The 14,462-nt window shown below is 49.3% G+C and overlaps 3 protein-coding genes across 3 annotated transcripts; all 3 read right to left on the bottom strand.

The window, feature by feature from the left end:
* Positions 1 to 151: 151 nt before the first annotated feature.
* CI109_101054 (uncharacterized protein) lies at positions 152 to 1,464 on the bottom strand (the record flags this gene model as incomplete). Its single annotated transcript, XM_032002707.1, has 4 exons — positions 152 to 201; positions 275 to 373; positions 453 to 1,299; positions 1,426 to 1,464. 4 exons carry the CDS (start codon positions 1,462 to 1,464, stop codon positions 152 to 154), a joined length of 1,035 nt encoding a protein of 344 aa, XP_031863046.1.
* Positions 1,465 to 6,284: 4,820 nt separating this feature from the next.
* Positions 6,285 to 9,818, bottom strand: CI109_101053 (uncharacterized protein; the record flags this gene model as incomplete). The annotated part of the gene is made up of 9 exons (XM_032002706.1): positions 6,285 to 6,342; positions 6,404 to 6,487; positions 6,548 to 6,823; positions 6,883 to 7,100; positions 7,168 to 7,304; positions 7,359 to 8,410; positions 8,459 to 9,304; positions 9,366 to 9,611; positions 9,814 to 9,818. The coding sequence occupies 9 exons, from the start codon at positions 9,816 to 9,818 to the stop codon at positions 6,285 to 6,287; spliced, it is 2,922 nt and encodes a 973-aa protein (XP_031863045.1).
* Positions 9,819 to 13,642: 3,824 nt separating this feature from the next.
* CI109_101052 (uncharacterized protein) lies at positions 13,643 to 14,153 on the bottom strand (the record flags this gene model as incomplete). Its single annotated transcript, XM_032002705.1, has 4 exons — positions 13,643 to 13,733; positions 13,814 to 13,941; positions 14,003 to 14,043; positions 14,126 to 14,153. The coding sequence occupies 4 exons, from the start codon at positions 14,151 to 14,153 to the stop codon at positions 13,643 to 13,645; spliced, it is 288 nt and encodes a 95-aa protein (XP_031863044.1).
* Between the last annotated feature and the right edge of the window lie 309 nt (positions 14,154 to 14,462).

The raw sequence follows: 14,462 nt of genomic DNA, 5'->3' as shown, positions 1-14,462 counted from the left end.
TATATGGGACTAATATGCTATATCTCGCAGGGGACCACAGCGAATTAAAAGGTACTCAAAAGGCTTCTATATCTGTCTTGTTCAAAATCAAATATCAAACTGCTGAACCTGCTTCTCTTCTCGATCAACGAGTTTATCTTTGTTTACATATTTACAGAGGTCTGTCATAGGGCTTCTCGTACTTTGAGAGCTTCTTCTTGACTGGAAGAAAAACAGTGAACAGCGAGTCAGCCTATGAAGGAGAAATAAAGTTTGCTGAAAAATCCTGACTCACGTTCAGCAACTTCCCGACGGAGGCGAAGAGTCTCTTCGTTGGCTAGCTTGATTTGAAGATCCTTGGCGCCAAGAGTATGTTCAAGGGATGTGAGATGTTCTGTGACAGCGCAGGTTTGGGTCAATATCTGAAAGACAGAGGAGGAGAACAAGACCGCCAACAAAGGGTGTAAACTCACCTTTTCTCTTGGCTCGGAAGGTTCTTGCGGAGATTCTGTTCCTCACCCTCTTCCTTTCCCTGGCACTAAGAGCTCTGTAGTCTTCGACCTTCATGCCCCAGATCATACCATCCCGTTCGACACCTTCGGGTACTTCTGGCTCGTGATGGTCACTGTCGTGGTCGTGCAGATCATGCAGGTCATGTTCGTCGTCGTGGGAATGTGAAAGGTGTGAATCGGTATCGGAATGCAGGGAGTAGCTTCGCTTGACACCTCCGTTTCCCCTGCTGCCTCGGGTGCCTCGACTACGAGTCTTGGCGCGCAATATAGGCGATGCATGGGGACTGACGACGTGCGAAGATAGTGGTGAAGGAGAGCGCGTGATCGTGTTGTCGATCAACAGGACCGAATCGGTCGAGTTCGGTTGACTAGGAAGGGTGAGTGGCAATGAGGGTGGTTGAGTGAGAAGTGAGGTTGAAATTCCCGTAGAAGAAGATGGGTAGTAGAAAGGTTGAGGGTAGAAACTTGAGGGACCCGATTGTTGTTGCTGTTGCTGTTGCTGCTGCTGCAGCTGCTGTTGCCGTTGTTGTTGCAGCTGTTGTTGCTGATGTTGTTGATGTTGCTGGACCTGTTGCTGTTGCGTGTTCTCGATGACCGCGGGTTTGATGTCCACGGCGGCCGTGTCCGCCGGCGGCCATTGACCCGCTTGATTTGTTGCCGTGAGACCGAAGTAATCTGCGGTAACCGAGGAGCCAGGTTGACTCAAATTGTTTTGTGATGACGCCGATGGGTTGAGCCAGTCCAACGATGAGCTCGGTGAGAATGATGGCAATAAGAAGTTTGAGTACAGGTAGGAACCCCATGCAGGCTGGAAACCAAAAGAGTTCAAGAAAGTAATTGTCAGCAAGCGACATTGTTGAATGGATTTTCAATCATTTTTGCCACACGCGGCTAACCGGCAAGGTGAATGAATGGTTGGGTAAGGATGACTCACCATGAATGCCTTTTCATCAACCGGTTGTATTGTTGTCATCTTGAGACGATGTATAGATTTATCAAAATGTGTTTGCGTACGAAGGGGGAGCAGCAGAAGCAATTCAGAAAACCTGACTAAGATTGGTTGTGGTGAGGTAGTAGCAGTGGTAATAGTAGTGGCTACAGGGTGTCAATTGACAAATGCGAATGAATCAACAATGTGGTGGAATGAGATCAAGTGTGAAAATAGGATGTACACAGAGAGAGAAAGTATGAACGGTGGAGATGATCGTGATGAACGCTCGGTCGGTGAGTGGGGTGGGACATGTGCTAAAACGGGTTACGATGTGATGTATTTATATATACGTGTTTGATTAATCCAACGATCTATCAGCCGAGAGATCGCACTTAAAATGGCGCCCGAAGCCGAGGGGGACAAAAAAACCCAAAAGGTCATGCTTCTCTCACTCTCATGCTAGTATTAATTCGGTCGCTTGCCTTGCCTGAAAAAGGCGCTTCCGTTATATCGCCATGACCGCTGTGTGGCTTGGGTATCCTACCGTTCTATTGCATGCATGCATATCGGACAACGATAAGTCATCATCATCAATAATCATCGTTCCCATACCATGTATAACAAGACCGACTCTACAAAGGATCTAATGTACCTCCGCGCCCGAACAAGGGGACCGAGAGAGGAAGCAGAATCACAGAGATCTATTCCCATTGCGTACCTTAACGAACCAAGGGCGAAGGGCGAAGGGCGTATACCCCCGTTTATTGATGCTGGCTCCATTCATCATCAATCAGCAGCAGCAGCAGCAGCAGCAGCAGCATCATCATCATCTCATCATCACCTTCGTTTATCTTCGCGTCCCATAGGCGAAGTCTCGGTTTCCGCTTGGTGATTTTATTTTTTCTATTTTGTTTCCTTACCTTTTCGTAATCACCTAGCTAGAGCCTAAAAAAATGTCTCACGGTAGGAAATCTCTCCGGCTATACCTATCGGCGGTGATGTTATGACAGGTCAAGATACTATTTTCTCGGTCGCCATGGAGACGTGCTGCATCTTCTTGTTCTGTCCATATATGGCGCCTCCTGGTCTACTGTGTAGTCTGTTTCTCACGGCAACCGTTGGTAGACTAATCAAGGCGGCAACCGCACATGTTACATGGGTTGCGTATCATGGCCGATTAACCGTCTATCGGCGTGGGCGTGGGAGTGGGAGATGTTGGAAGGAAAGAGTGATTGACCGTCTATTCCCTTGCCGAGCACCGCGCTCGCTCGCTCATCTCTCACCGCTCACCGACACTACTGACTGACTGACCTTTGTCTCTCATCAGATTGATTGTTCCTTTTCCCTCGTCAGAAGACCCTTAAAAACAACAAGAGGGAGATTATTATGTCAGCAATAATAGATAAACTCTTTGCTACTCGATACGCGAATCAGTCACCGGTCTAAGATTGTTATGTCTTATTACCCTTCCGTACGGTACAGATCGAGAAATACATGCTTATATGCTTATTATGTTACCCGCGCCTCTCAATTAATAAAAAATAAATAGAATAATAAATGACCAACCACCGCCGGCAACCCGTATTGGGAGTCCATACTACCATACCATTGCATTGCGTGTCCCATGCTTCCTACTCATACTTGGTTCCACTCTTCTGATTATCAGGATATGCTCCTTGCTTTGTGCGACCTGTTGCTGGTGTTCACATCCCATGTTGTGCGAGCTCAACGTTGTGTGTTTTCTGATGGGAAAGCATGTCTTGCAGGTTGATTGGATGCCGTAAAGAGTGGTTTTTGCACCGCGCATCAGGACGGGAGTACATCCCATGATGTCGATATGTCATTGTTGCTTGTTTGCACGAGATCTCTATCGCCTAACAACACCGTACATATCCGACCGTAGATAGGGTTGGGGCAGGGGTAGATCTCATATCAGTCAGTCCCAAAAGTGAACGAATACCTTGGACTGCGCCGATTAGTAATGTACATCAGGTGGAGCGGAAGTGGTGGCTTTCTCCTTCTAGATCGTGGTGATCCTCAAGTTGCACATGCACAAGCTCTCCGGCCACCGAGATGGAATGGGGCCCGCGGGTGAGAAGAGTGACCTTGGTGTGTGAGTCACTCTGGCGGCTGACGACTTTATTGGCGTAGATCTCATTACAGTTTAATACTAGTGACCGGCCGCGGCAACGGAATTAGGATAACAAGCTTTTGTCATCCTTGAAAAAGGAAGAGGCAAGGCACGTGGGTGAGGGGGGGTGTGGGAAAAGCACATAAAATACTAATCTAGTGCCACAAAGAAGGGGTGGAAAGATGACGAATCTATTCACTGCGGTAATCGCTACTGACTATGATGAATAGAACAGTGGACTCATCTCGGTCAACATCCTTCAGGTCCACAGCCATAGACGTCAGTTTCCACAATCATGTACGAACAAACGTATACGTGTAACGAAGCCGCACACATGCACGGACGTATGAACGTAAGTATGTACGTACGTAGCGGTTACCGAGATCAGAACGAGAAATGGGACGTCAAGTGGAAAGGTCCCTCGAAGCTGACAGAAGATCTCAACTATCACACCGGAGAGTTTTTTACGTCACATTCCAGCCCTCGTCCCGTAACTGTCTAGGAAGCAATCTTGTCTCGGTGGTCTTGTCGATTCAGACCTTACAATTACGACCCTTGTTGGCGGCTCGGTCTTCGGTCTGTTGTATCGTGATCCATGTTCATTAATTAATGACGAAGGAGGCTGGCACGGAACTTACTCGTACGTATGGTAGCCTGTCGGTCATGATCACAACACCAACGTGATGCGGGACTCCCACAGATTGTTCTTCGTGGCAGATACGTAAACTTGAGCGGCATCCGCTTGTCCTATAACGGCAAGTCGGATTTGCTTCCTTTGGTTCATGGCATTGCCGCTTCGGTTCCAAGTCGATTGTGATTCGAAGCAGGTCACCGAATAATCGGTCGGTCGGTCGGTCGGCCGGTCAGTGCGTAAATAGCGAGCCTCAAAGCTGTGGCACGGACTACACGCAGCTTAACTGTCACTGGGACTGTGAATTCGTCTACACGAGCTGGACAGAGGCCCGCCCTGGTCCTGATTAGACGTCAGAGTCAAGAACGCCACTTCTGGTCCCTTGTCACACGAGTCGATTTAGTATGATCCTCGCCTGTCTTGACTCTCGCCTGCACCAAGACCAAGTTCACCTTTCTGGGATGGTCGTGATCTCGCTCCAAATGGATAACGAATGGAGCTGGACGACAAATGTTCTTCACTAAGACTAACAAGCAGCGCTTCCAGGTGTAAACAGGTGTAGACACAATGCGAGGTCAGAGTGTACGTGAGTGAGTTAGTCCGACGTGCTTCGATATCGCAGGATGATGGTAAGTCAATCATCGGATGGCATGACAAGAGATAGCTGATCACCCTCGAAAAAGAGAGCAACCGACGTTGGCTACGATATCCGCGTACGCAGAGGTGAGAGGTGAGAGGGACTGACAGCTGCTCTTCACATACGCCCTTCCCAAGCTTTGCAATTTCAGCGCAACAAATTCGGAAGGCAGGGAGGGATCATTAGGATTTCAGAACCTCGAGACCATGAAGTACCGCGATGACGCGATGACCTCGACCGGAAGCATGCGCCAGCGATAATCAGGTCATTGGATATATAATAAAATCGAAGAGAGGTTCAGTATACCTGCAGTGTCATTCGTCAGAACATTCTATCGGACTACCTTACAGTATGAGTACTCATACCATTTGGCCTGAAGCCATACCACATCGGAAGCAGACATAACAGGATCTTTGTTGTGCGCCAAATGAGGATGAGAGGAAACGTAGTCCATCAACGCCGCAAGCATACAGTTCCCAAAAGGATTAGTATCGGAAGCCGATGACGGACCGATCGAATGACCTCTGCGTCAGAGCCGCAGTGCCACAAGGATGGCATGCACAGTGCACAGTGCTATAACTATATCACTAGCCAAGTCCGTGGAAACAGTTTGGTCTGAATTCCTAATCAACGTTATCAACTGTTCAAACCTCTATGCCGACCGACGTACCCCTCTAGAATTACAGTAGGCGCTGAGAATACATGTACCCACGGAACAGAAAGTGACCAAGTCTGTGCCACGAGAAACAGACCATAGAATTAAAGTTGAATAATCCGAATCCTCTGATGCATTCCACTCAACTCGTAACTTGCTCACTTGAACCGTGCCTATGATAGTGAGCACAAGTGAGTGTACTACTCATGGGCTGAGTTTCTCGAATGACAGGAGAGAAAAAGACGGTAGTGAGACAGGTAAGAAACGCGAAACGTTCCTGGTGAGGGAACGCATGCAAGACATGACTGGTATGTTAGGCGCCCCCATCCCCAACCACACTTCACTAATGCTACCACTACTGCCACTATCGCCACCATCTAGCTTAACGCTGAGTCTCTGTTTCTCGGTCCATCTTCTCACCGCGTTCCCCATTAACAGATCATTCACAGGATTATCCATTTTGGTCTCGCAATAATGGCTGGTTCATGAATCATTCATGCTTCATACGGTATTCCTTTTCTTCCCCTTGCTCCCCACCCCCCCTCCCTTCATCCCCACTTCCCCGCCCCACACCCTCTATGCTCCCGCAACATCTAATCTCCCACTGACCTGGACAACAGACTGTCACTAAGACAAACAACCTCTTCTTTTATTTGCTCTAATAGCTATTTTCTACAACGATAATATGTATGCTGAAGACACGACCATCGTCGCTCCTCACACACCCTCGATCGCCCCAAGGAAAGAGAAAGAGAGAAAGAGACAAAGTAGTTTTCAGTAAACTACCCAAAAGTACATTTTATGGATATCATTGACTCGGGTATGAACCAGGTTGTGGGTATACCATATTGCCGGTGTATGTCATACTGCAACGGCCAAAGAGTCAGCCGATGGCTCTCCCTTGATAGAGAATGGGTCACAACTCACGTAGATGGAGTGAGTAGGTTAAGGTGAGCCCCTTGTTCGCCAAAGTCGTATGGGTTGAACCCAGCTTGTGCATACAACGCCGCGCTGACGAGATGACATCAGGTCAGTCTGATTGACTCCACCGCACAGAAATACACAACTCACGCATCGGTTATCGGCATAATATGAGCGACAGCCTGGACCGTGAAGGCGATCTCCAGGGTACAAAGCATGCCGCTTCCGTCGATGAACTCTGCCATGACCGGGATGGTCATAGGCGCACTCGGTTGGTCCGGCACACCGACAAGCTTCTTGCCGTCCTCCCACTGAAGCCAAGGAGGGAGTGATCCAGCAGGTGACTGGAATGTCGGCTTGATTGTGTCCGATGCCGCTTGAGGATCCCAGATTCTTGGTTCCCACTCGTACTTCTGATTCACCAAACTATATGGAGCAATCAGCATACGCTATTTCTGATTTCCCAGCCTGACAATTTGACGTACGCGAAAGGGTTCGGTTGTCCAATGATACGCCTCTTGAAAGGCCTGAAGACCCATCCACCGCCTGGAAGCTTCTTCGCGTCCACGTTCCAAATGTGATTTCCCTTGGACTTGGCCTTCTTTCCATCCGGGTTGAATCGCGAGATCAGATCTTGGCGCCACAAATAAGTTTTGATCTTCTTAGCGGACATTGTATCCTCGGTGATACCACGGTTTTGCAACTGTACGACAGGTCACTCAGCACTATGACCACTTCAGATCAAGAGAAGTGGATCATTCAGAACTCACCTCTTCCGTAAAGGCATTGGTAAATGCCTGGATACGGAACTTGAAGGGGCGGTAGTCGGTCGATTCATCCAATCGTTGCATCTTCTTTGGCATAAGGACTTGGTGAAGTTTCTCGCCCTTGCTGTCCACAACCTCCACTGTAATACAGGTCAATCAGTACGAGACTTTTGTGGTCTGCAAAGACCACTCACAGTCAGAGCATACGTGGTTGAGGAACTCCTCAAAGATCTGGTCCAGCTGTCTCCTTATATCGTCTGAGATCACCACTCCATTGGCCAAGTCGCCGTTTGCTCCATCCGCACCTGCCGAACTTCGTCTGCGCTTTGTCCTTCTAGGTTCCTCATCTTCTGACTCATCATCATCTGCATCATCAGGAGAGCCCTGTCGCGACTGCCAAGCGGAAGGGGGCATGCTCGCTGTCATGGCAGTATGTGACCACTGCTTATTCACCGATGTGCTGCGACCGCGTACAATCGGTCTCCCGTCCGCACGTTCCGACTGAGACGCACGGCGCTCCATGATCGGTTGAGATGACGGTTGCTGTTGTGACATGATCACATCCGCATTGGCCATCGAATTATCCCAAGTTTGTACCGGCACTGTATATCGCGGAGGGCTAGGAGGTCTCGAAGGTGGTATTGTCGCGAGTGGAGAAGAAATCATGGGCATGTGGTGAGCGCCGATTGCCGCAATGAACGTCGGGGATGGGACGACAGGCGTAGTTGGAGTCATGGTGCCCTGCATTTGACTGGGTAACTGATGACCGTTTGGGAACGAATGCGAATGGACCAAGGGTGGTGCCTGCAGTTTGTTGTTCAGATACTCAGCGTTGCTAGGGATACCTTTCGCAGTACCGTTGAGAGGAGCATCGGACACTGCCCGTTTGGCAGTCATGCCAGACTGGTCGACCGGCAGAGAAGGAAGGAGGCCTTGCGTTTGGATGGTCATCGGCATAGTCGACATTTGAGACGTGACGGGCGTCTGGACCAACTGACTGGGATATGACGATGCAGACGGCATACCTCCGGAGGTTTGCACAACTGGAGAACTCTGGAAAGTCGTGTTGATCGGCGATACGCTCTGGGAATTCGGTGTATTAATATCTTTTTGAGTGGGTACGGGACCGACTCCGAGCTCGCTAGCAGTCTCCAAATGGTTGCTGATGTCACCTAAACTAGTGGAGACCTCCATTTCGTGACCACGAAGCAAGGCGTCCTTGGCACTTTGAGCCGAGCTCACAATCCTGAACGGACGTTAGCAAAGTATAACAGAAGTTGAGAATGACACTCACTTATCCAGCAACGATAGCTTGTCCACCATTTCAGCTGACATATCAGGTGTCATGGATCCTGCAGCTTGTGCTAAGTGGCCACTGGAAACCTTCCGGCTAATAGGTGCGGGCATCATTTGCGGTAGCACAGCTGTGGGTGTCGATACGTCTTCCATAAGAATCTCCTGCATCCCCAATCCGAGCATGGTCTGTTGCTGCTGCTGTTGTTGCTGTTGCTGTTGGAGGCCGAAGAAAGGGTGTCCTTCCCCTTGCAATTGGGAGGGCGACGCAGTGATGACAGGTGAAGGGGCGAGAGGAGAGTGGGCCGGTGATTGCATTGATGTGAAGGCGAGATGAGGAGGAATGGATTGAGCCATGTTTGGAGGGAAGAACGATACAGGTCCACCGTTCTGGTTGTAGGGATAGAATGAACCGCTAAAGGTGGCACCCCTCTGCCGTCCAGATTGGAGGCCGTAGGGAAGCTGATAGACCCCTCGAGCAGGACTGGAGGGCTGTGAGGCCGGTAGCTTCTGTCCGGGTTGTTGTGCAGCAAGAGGGATTTGGGCTGAGAATGATCCTTCTCCGGTAGAAGAAAATGATCCGTCGGCGAAGTGAAAATAATCCTGTCCGTAATCAACGTTGTGCGAAGAGGAAAAAGAATCGGTGTAAGGGGCACCACTAGATGCGAGGGAAGTAGGAGATTGTATCGATCCGTTCTGGAATGCGAGCGAGCCTATGTTGAGAGAAAGGTTTCGTCGACGGGACGAACCTGATCCAGACCTAGTGGAAGAATTGTCGCCCTCGGCGCTTTCTGACGAGGGGGGAAAGCATTCCCCCCCGGTCTGTGAATCGCTAGTAGATGCTATTCTGTGGAATCATGTTCATCAGATGGTTGGATCACTGCACACCACGGGCGGCTGTAACTCACGTGGAGGGAGAAGGGGGCGAGCTGAAAGCGTTGAAAGTCCAAGGTTCTGAGACTTTGTAATCTCCACCACCTGACCCTCCTGGGTCTGCAAACTGATCACCGACGTACTGTTGATGTTGCTGCTGTTGCTGCTGTTGAAAAATCGGTTGTGCCGGTGTGATGGGCGAAGGAAAGGTGCCCAAACCGGAAAGAAGGGGAGCAGGCAGCGGGGGAGTCGACGGCACGGTGGCAACGGCTTGGTCGAGGCTGATGAGAAAATGAAATGAGACGAAAAGTCAGTCAAAGGCATCCAAGCAATGATCCAACTTGTGATGAAACTATACAGAAGATGAAAGTGGTGAAAGGGGGCTCTGCGAAACGGTAGATTTGTGTGGTTCGGTGATCTCATCAAATACGTGGGGAAGGACAACCGCGAATATCCGGCAACCCGTCACGCACGGTCGCACACATCATGGCGCCATAAACATGGTTCCGGTATATGCTTCGGAGAAGAGTAGCGATGCAGTGCAGATCGACAATGATCATCACCGTCGCCACGAGCCAAAGGCGTGTATCTCGCTCTTGCAGGACACTCAAAGGCAGGGACGAGCGTCCTGACACACAACAAGATCACAAGTTGGGGTGGGTGCATGGGAGGAAGGGGAGAGCAAACATGACCGACTGAAGAGACAACTCACCTTCTGACCTCGACGTTGACTGGTATTCACAAGGAGGACGATTCACCAAAACCGAGAAGAGAGCGACGACGAGTTGAGCGAGCCTTTTGAACAAAGAAGCTGTGGTTGTCGTTGTGGAAGAGTGCTTCCTTCTTCTAGCTGCGCAAAGCTGTTGTCCCGACGGAGGTGGAATGAAGTAGGGACCTGGGGAGGTTTGTGCGTGTGTGATGTACACTCGGGCGGTACAAGGGTTGCAAAAGGCACGCCGGAGCAATTGGCTCAAACAGGGGGACGTGCAAGACCGAGAGTGTCTGAGTGTCCGTTTCGCACAAAAAAGTAGTCCTTCGGTGATCGTGTTTGATTTGATTCGGTAGACAAACAAAAAAAGGCAAGACCGAACTTAAGGGCGGGGAAGTGTGGAGGAGAGGTAAGTCGGAGGCGAGACGAGCTCGAGCGAACGGCTGTTTCGTTGTGAATTTGCCTTTTCGTGTGACTAGTGCGAGAAGTCGAGTAAAGGGATATGAGACTGTCCTTGAGTATCGATCGGTTTGACAAAAATAGAGCGAGCGAACGCCTTTTTAGGTCGAACAAGGCTTTTCTAATCCCTTCAACTTGTTCTTTCCAGCTATCCTGTCCAAATCACACGAGTGAACGAGTGTTGAGGTGACAATGTCGGTTCGAAGCTGTCTGTCGGGGGGCGATGCAGACAAAGCGCTGCTTTTGTGAATGTTGGTAAAGAGCGAGGTGTCGATGTGTAGAGGATAGAAGGAGGCGAAAAGAAAGTGTAAATTGAGTGTATAGGTGATGTTGTAGGTGAGTAGGGAGGTAGGTAGAGCGGAATTAAAACAGGGAGAGCAGGTGAGAGAGGAGAGAGCGAATCTAATTCCTGCTTTTTTATTTTCTGATTCTAATTCCAAGCGAAGCCAAGATCTGCTATTGTAGTCCAGAGCGAGCGTACGGTGATTGCCGTTACCAGTCCTTGATCCAATGGTACCTTCCGAGTATAGTACGTCTGATCTATACTGTCGCTATACATGTAGCAGCCGGTATTATGTTTCGACTATTGTTGTCGAGCAAGTCCAATTCCCAAGCGTCCGCTAGTATCTGTGTAGACTCGATTGATGGTGAATACAAAAGCCTAGTAACACAGGAGGAGATCAAGGGAAGTCGAAAGAACTCAGGTTCATATTCAAATATCCTGTCTTTGCACAGTCTGTATTTTCTGGGCCTGCTGAGCGATCGGCCAAAGCTACCATCCATGCATTTACTCCGTACCATCTGCTTAGCTGTGCTGCTGATGTTACGCCTATTTCCCTCTTTCCTCTTCGGATTATATCTGATCTAGTATTATTACTCCGCGCTCCGCAGACTTTCCATTTCTGATACATTCATTCAGCCAGCTACAGCCAGCTGCTCGTAATGTAAGGCGTTCCTCATTCACCAATCCCCGCGCAGTGAAGTAGAGATGGCGACATTGCGCCCGGCCCAACTGGACTGTACCTGCACAGGAATAGGATAGGAATTCAACCAGATGGAATCCCCTGAAAGGTCGGAGTCAGAGAATGGCCCAGAATTGTACTGTATCGAGGGAAAAATAACAAAAACTTCCCCTTGCCCTTGTCGGGACACCGAAGGCGTAGGTAATCGTGTGGTAATCGTAATCGAAAAGAAAAAGCAAATTACGACTTTTCCCCATAAAATTTCGCTTGCGTTGCGATCCCCATTCCTAGATTCCATCAGGGTTTTTGTGTACACTTTCCCTTTTGTCCCTGGGTACCACGCGATTGTCAATATCCACACCCTGAACACGTTGCCATCGTTTCTCCAGTCCCCACGCCTCGCCCAGTGTCTGATTACGATTAGGAACGCCGTGTAATCTATCGTTCTACCTCTGCTAGTCAACGACGACGCAGTATGAGGATGTCCAGCAGTTTCGCGTCTCGGACACAGATGCTACAGATGCGAATTAACAGGACCACGGACAATATAACGCCACGCACCTGCTCGATCGTCATATTCATCACTGTTTTTCGAAATCGCATGTCGTCTCCCTCTTTCGTGGACAGACCGTGGGTCAAGGTGACAAACCGTGCCCTCACTCGCACGACTCTGTATCACCAATAATGTCGACATCGTATCCACCCACGTACTTGTCCTACCCGTGCCAGAACGTGTGATGTCTGTCTGTCTCATCGGTGTTGAGATACAACCAATGTTTCCGGACACCCGGAAGGGTAATGTTCAACTCGCTCACATCCCGATACACCGTATCTGATTGCGAATCTGGAAAAGGAGCACTAACCGCTTTGGCAGATTCGGAAGTTGCCCAAAACAACCATGCCAAGCAGAGAGTGTGGACAAAAGGCACACTGCATCATATGGTACTGTATCCCGTTAACATTACATGGAAGCAAAGAAACGTACATACTCTTTATATCTGCTCCGCAATAATGCATGACAACCTGAAACGCTGAAATCGCTCAAGATTACTTTTAATGGACATGGGGAGGAAAACGCCATCCCGCTCCAACGAGTTTTTATGTTATCACTAGCGACATACACACCTCTCGGCCCGACTCCAGCTTTACCGACTCCCGTAAGTGTCCAACTGAGAGCGGAACAACTTCAATCCGAACAACTCGAACGGGACACTGCGATCAAAGTCTCCTATCTGACCATCAGTAGGAGTATGAAGTGTGGGAGAAAGAAGAAAGATTAAACAAGCCGCACCGAACGATAAACCCAAACATACCCCTGCAGTCAATTCCATTGGCTGGTTTGAGCGGAATGATAGCAGTGAGATTCGGGACAGGAACGCAGATACTGTTGATTGTCTGCTATGCGGATCGCGAAAGAAGAGGTTATCATGGCTTCCTCAAGTCGTCCGCACTATAACGGTCACTCCGTTAGCACAACATAATTTGTCACGTCGAGTATGACGAATGTGTTTGCGGATCAAATTGATCCTTCACCAGATTGCGACTATCAAGATCTATCGATAAGACGGGATCGGGACCACCATTCCGAGATGGACGCGATGCGACATGATGCCGAAACGGGCACTGAAGATGTGTTTGGGGATATCAAGTGAGGAGAGACAAAGGGCATATGGTTCCGACGAGCTGAAACAGATGTAGAATAGCTCGATTGAACGGCTCGGTTTCCCTTCCTCGTACCGATCGACAATTGGTCAAGCAGTACCTATCCTATTCAGTAGTTCTTACCCTCCAATCGACATCAATGCTTCATATAACGTTTTCGAGACCGACGATGAAGTACATCCGGTATCGCCTGCAAAACGGACAGCGCAGACGATCCCGTCGGCCATTTGTCAGAGTACGACTGACCACCAACCGAGGATCGTGTCACGTTTACATGCTGTTATATCGGTATATGATTTATCTGTCTCTGCCTACTTGACAATTGAGCACTTCATCTTGCCAAGTGAGTGTGTGTGTTTGTGTCTGTATCCCAAAAATGAAAGCTCTCGCTCCGGCTCGTCAATGCCATCTCGCTCCCTCCCCATCGAACGGTCGTACCCAAACGTTCTCCAACCTTACCGTTCCGATGCGCAATAATTCGGACGTCGCCAATAAGACTAGTCTCTCGCCTCTGCCCGTCTTAATGATGTATTTCGCTTAATGGCTCTGCTCGAATTTCGGTATAATCGATAGTAGTATCCTTTTCTTCGTCTAGCTCGGACACGACGGCACTGTACGGGCAAGAACGTGGCTGTCAGCCGCCGTGCCGCCGTCCTTTGCTTGCTACTTTCAATTAGAGATGATCACTCACACGTTATCACCCTTGATCATATACAATCCAAGAGGGATCATCTCGACCCCTTGATCTGCCGAATATTCTCGCTCGACACAATCCGCCAATATCAGGTTCGTTCGGATGTCAAAGCCTTTGAGCTTGCCCTGTGTAGCCGACATAGGTCAGTCCAAAGAGGTATCTAGCATGTTTTGAGGCGGAACGTACGACTATAATCCGACCATCGTAAAGGATGACTTGGACGAGGTCTAAAAGCAAACATGCCGATCAATACTAGGGAATCGAGCAAAATAGCAACTCATGATCCTGAGAGACCAAGAACCAACTCACGGTCAACATAACTCTCGACTGCTGCCATGCTCCTTCTCTGCTTTTGGGGCGACGGTCGAAGGGGATGACAAGAGGGATGGGGAAGGACAGCTAGGTATCGGACTCTGGCGAGCTACTCTGAGATCGTAGGATATATATTCTCAAGGAGTGTGTGTGGTCGAGACAGCCGATTCGAGTCGCCGTGGGTCAATCCGAATCCTTTTTAGTATAGAGCGAGAACGAGGTTGATGAATGCGGTAGTTGCGTAGAATGAGAACAGACTGGACTGAAATAAGTCGTATAAGAGAGTTGAAGTGCAGACAAGACAAGACGCGAGTGGATGGTACAAGGTGATATA

Source organism: Kwoniella shandongensis, chromosome 2 (genome assembly GCF_008629635.2).
Source record: "Kwoniella shandongensis chromosome 2, complete sequence".
Lineage (NCBI taxonomy): Eukaryota > Fungi > Basidiomycota > Tremellomycetes > Tremellales > Cryptococcaceae > Kwoniella > Kwoniella shandongensis.
Note: the sequence above shows the minus strand (reverse complement) of the source record. Positions and strands in the feature narration are given on the sequence as shown.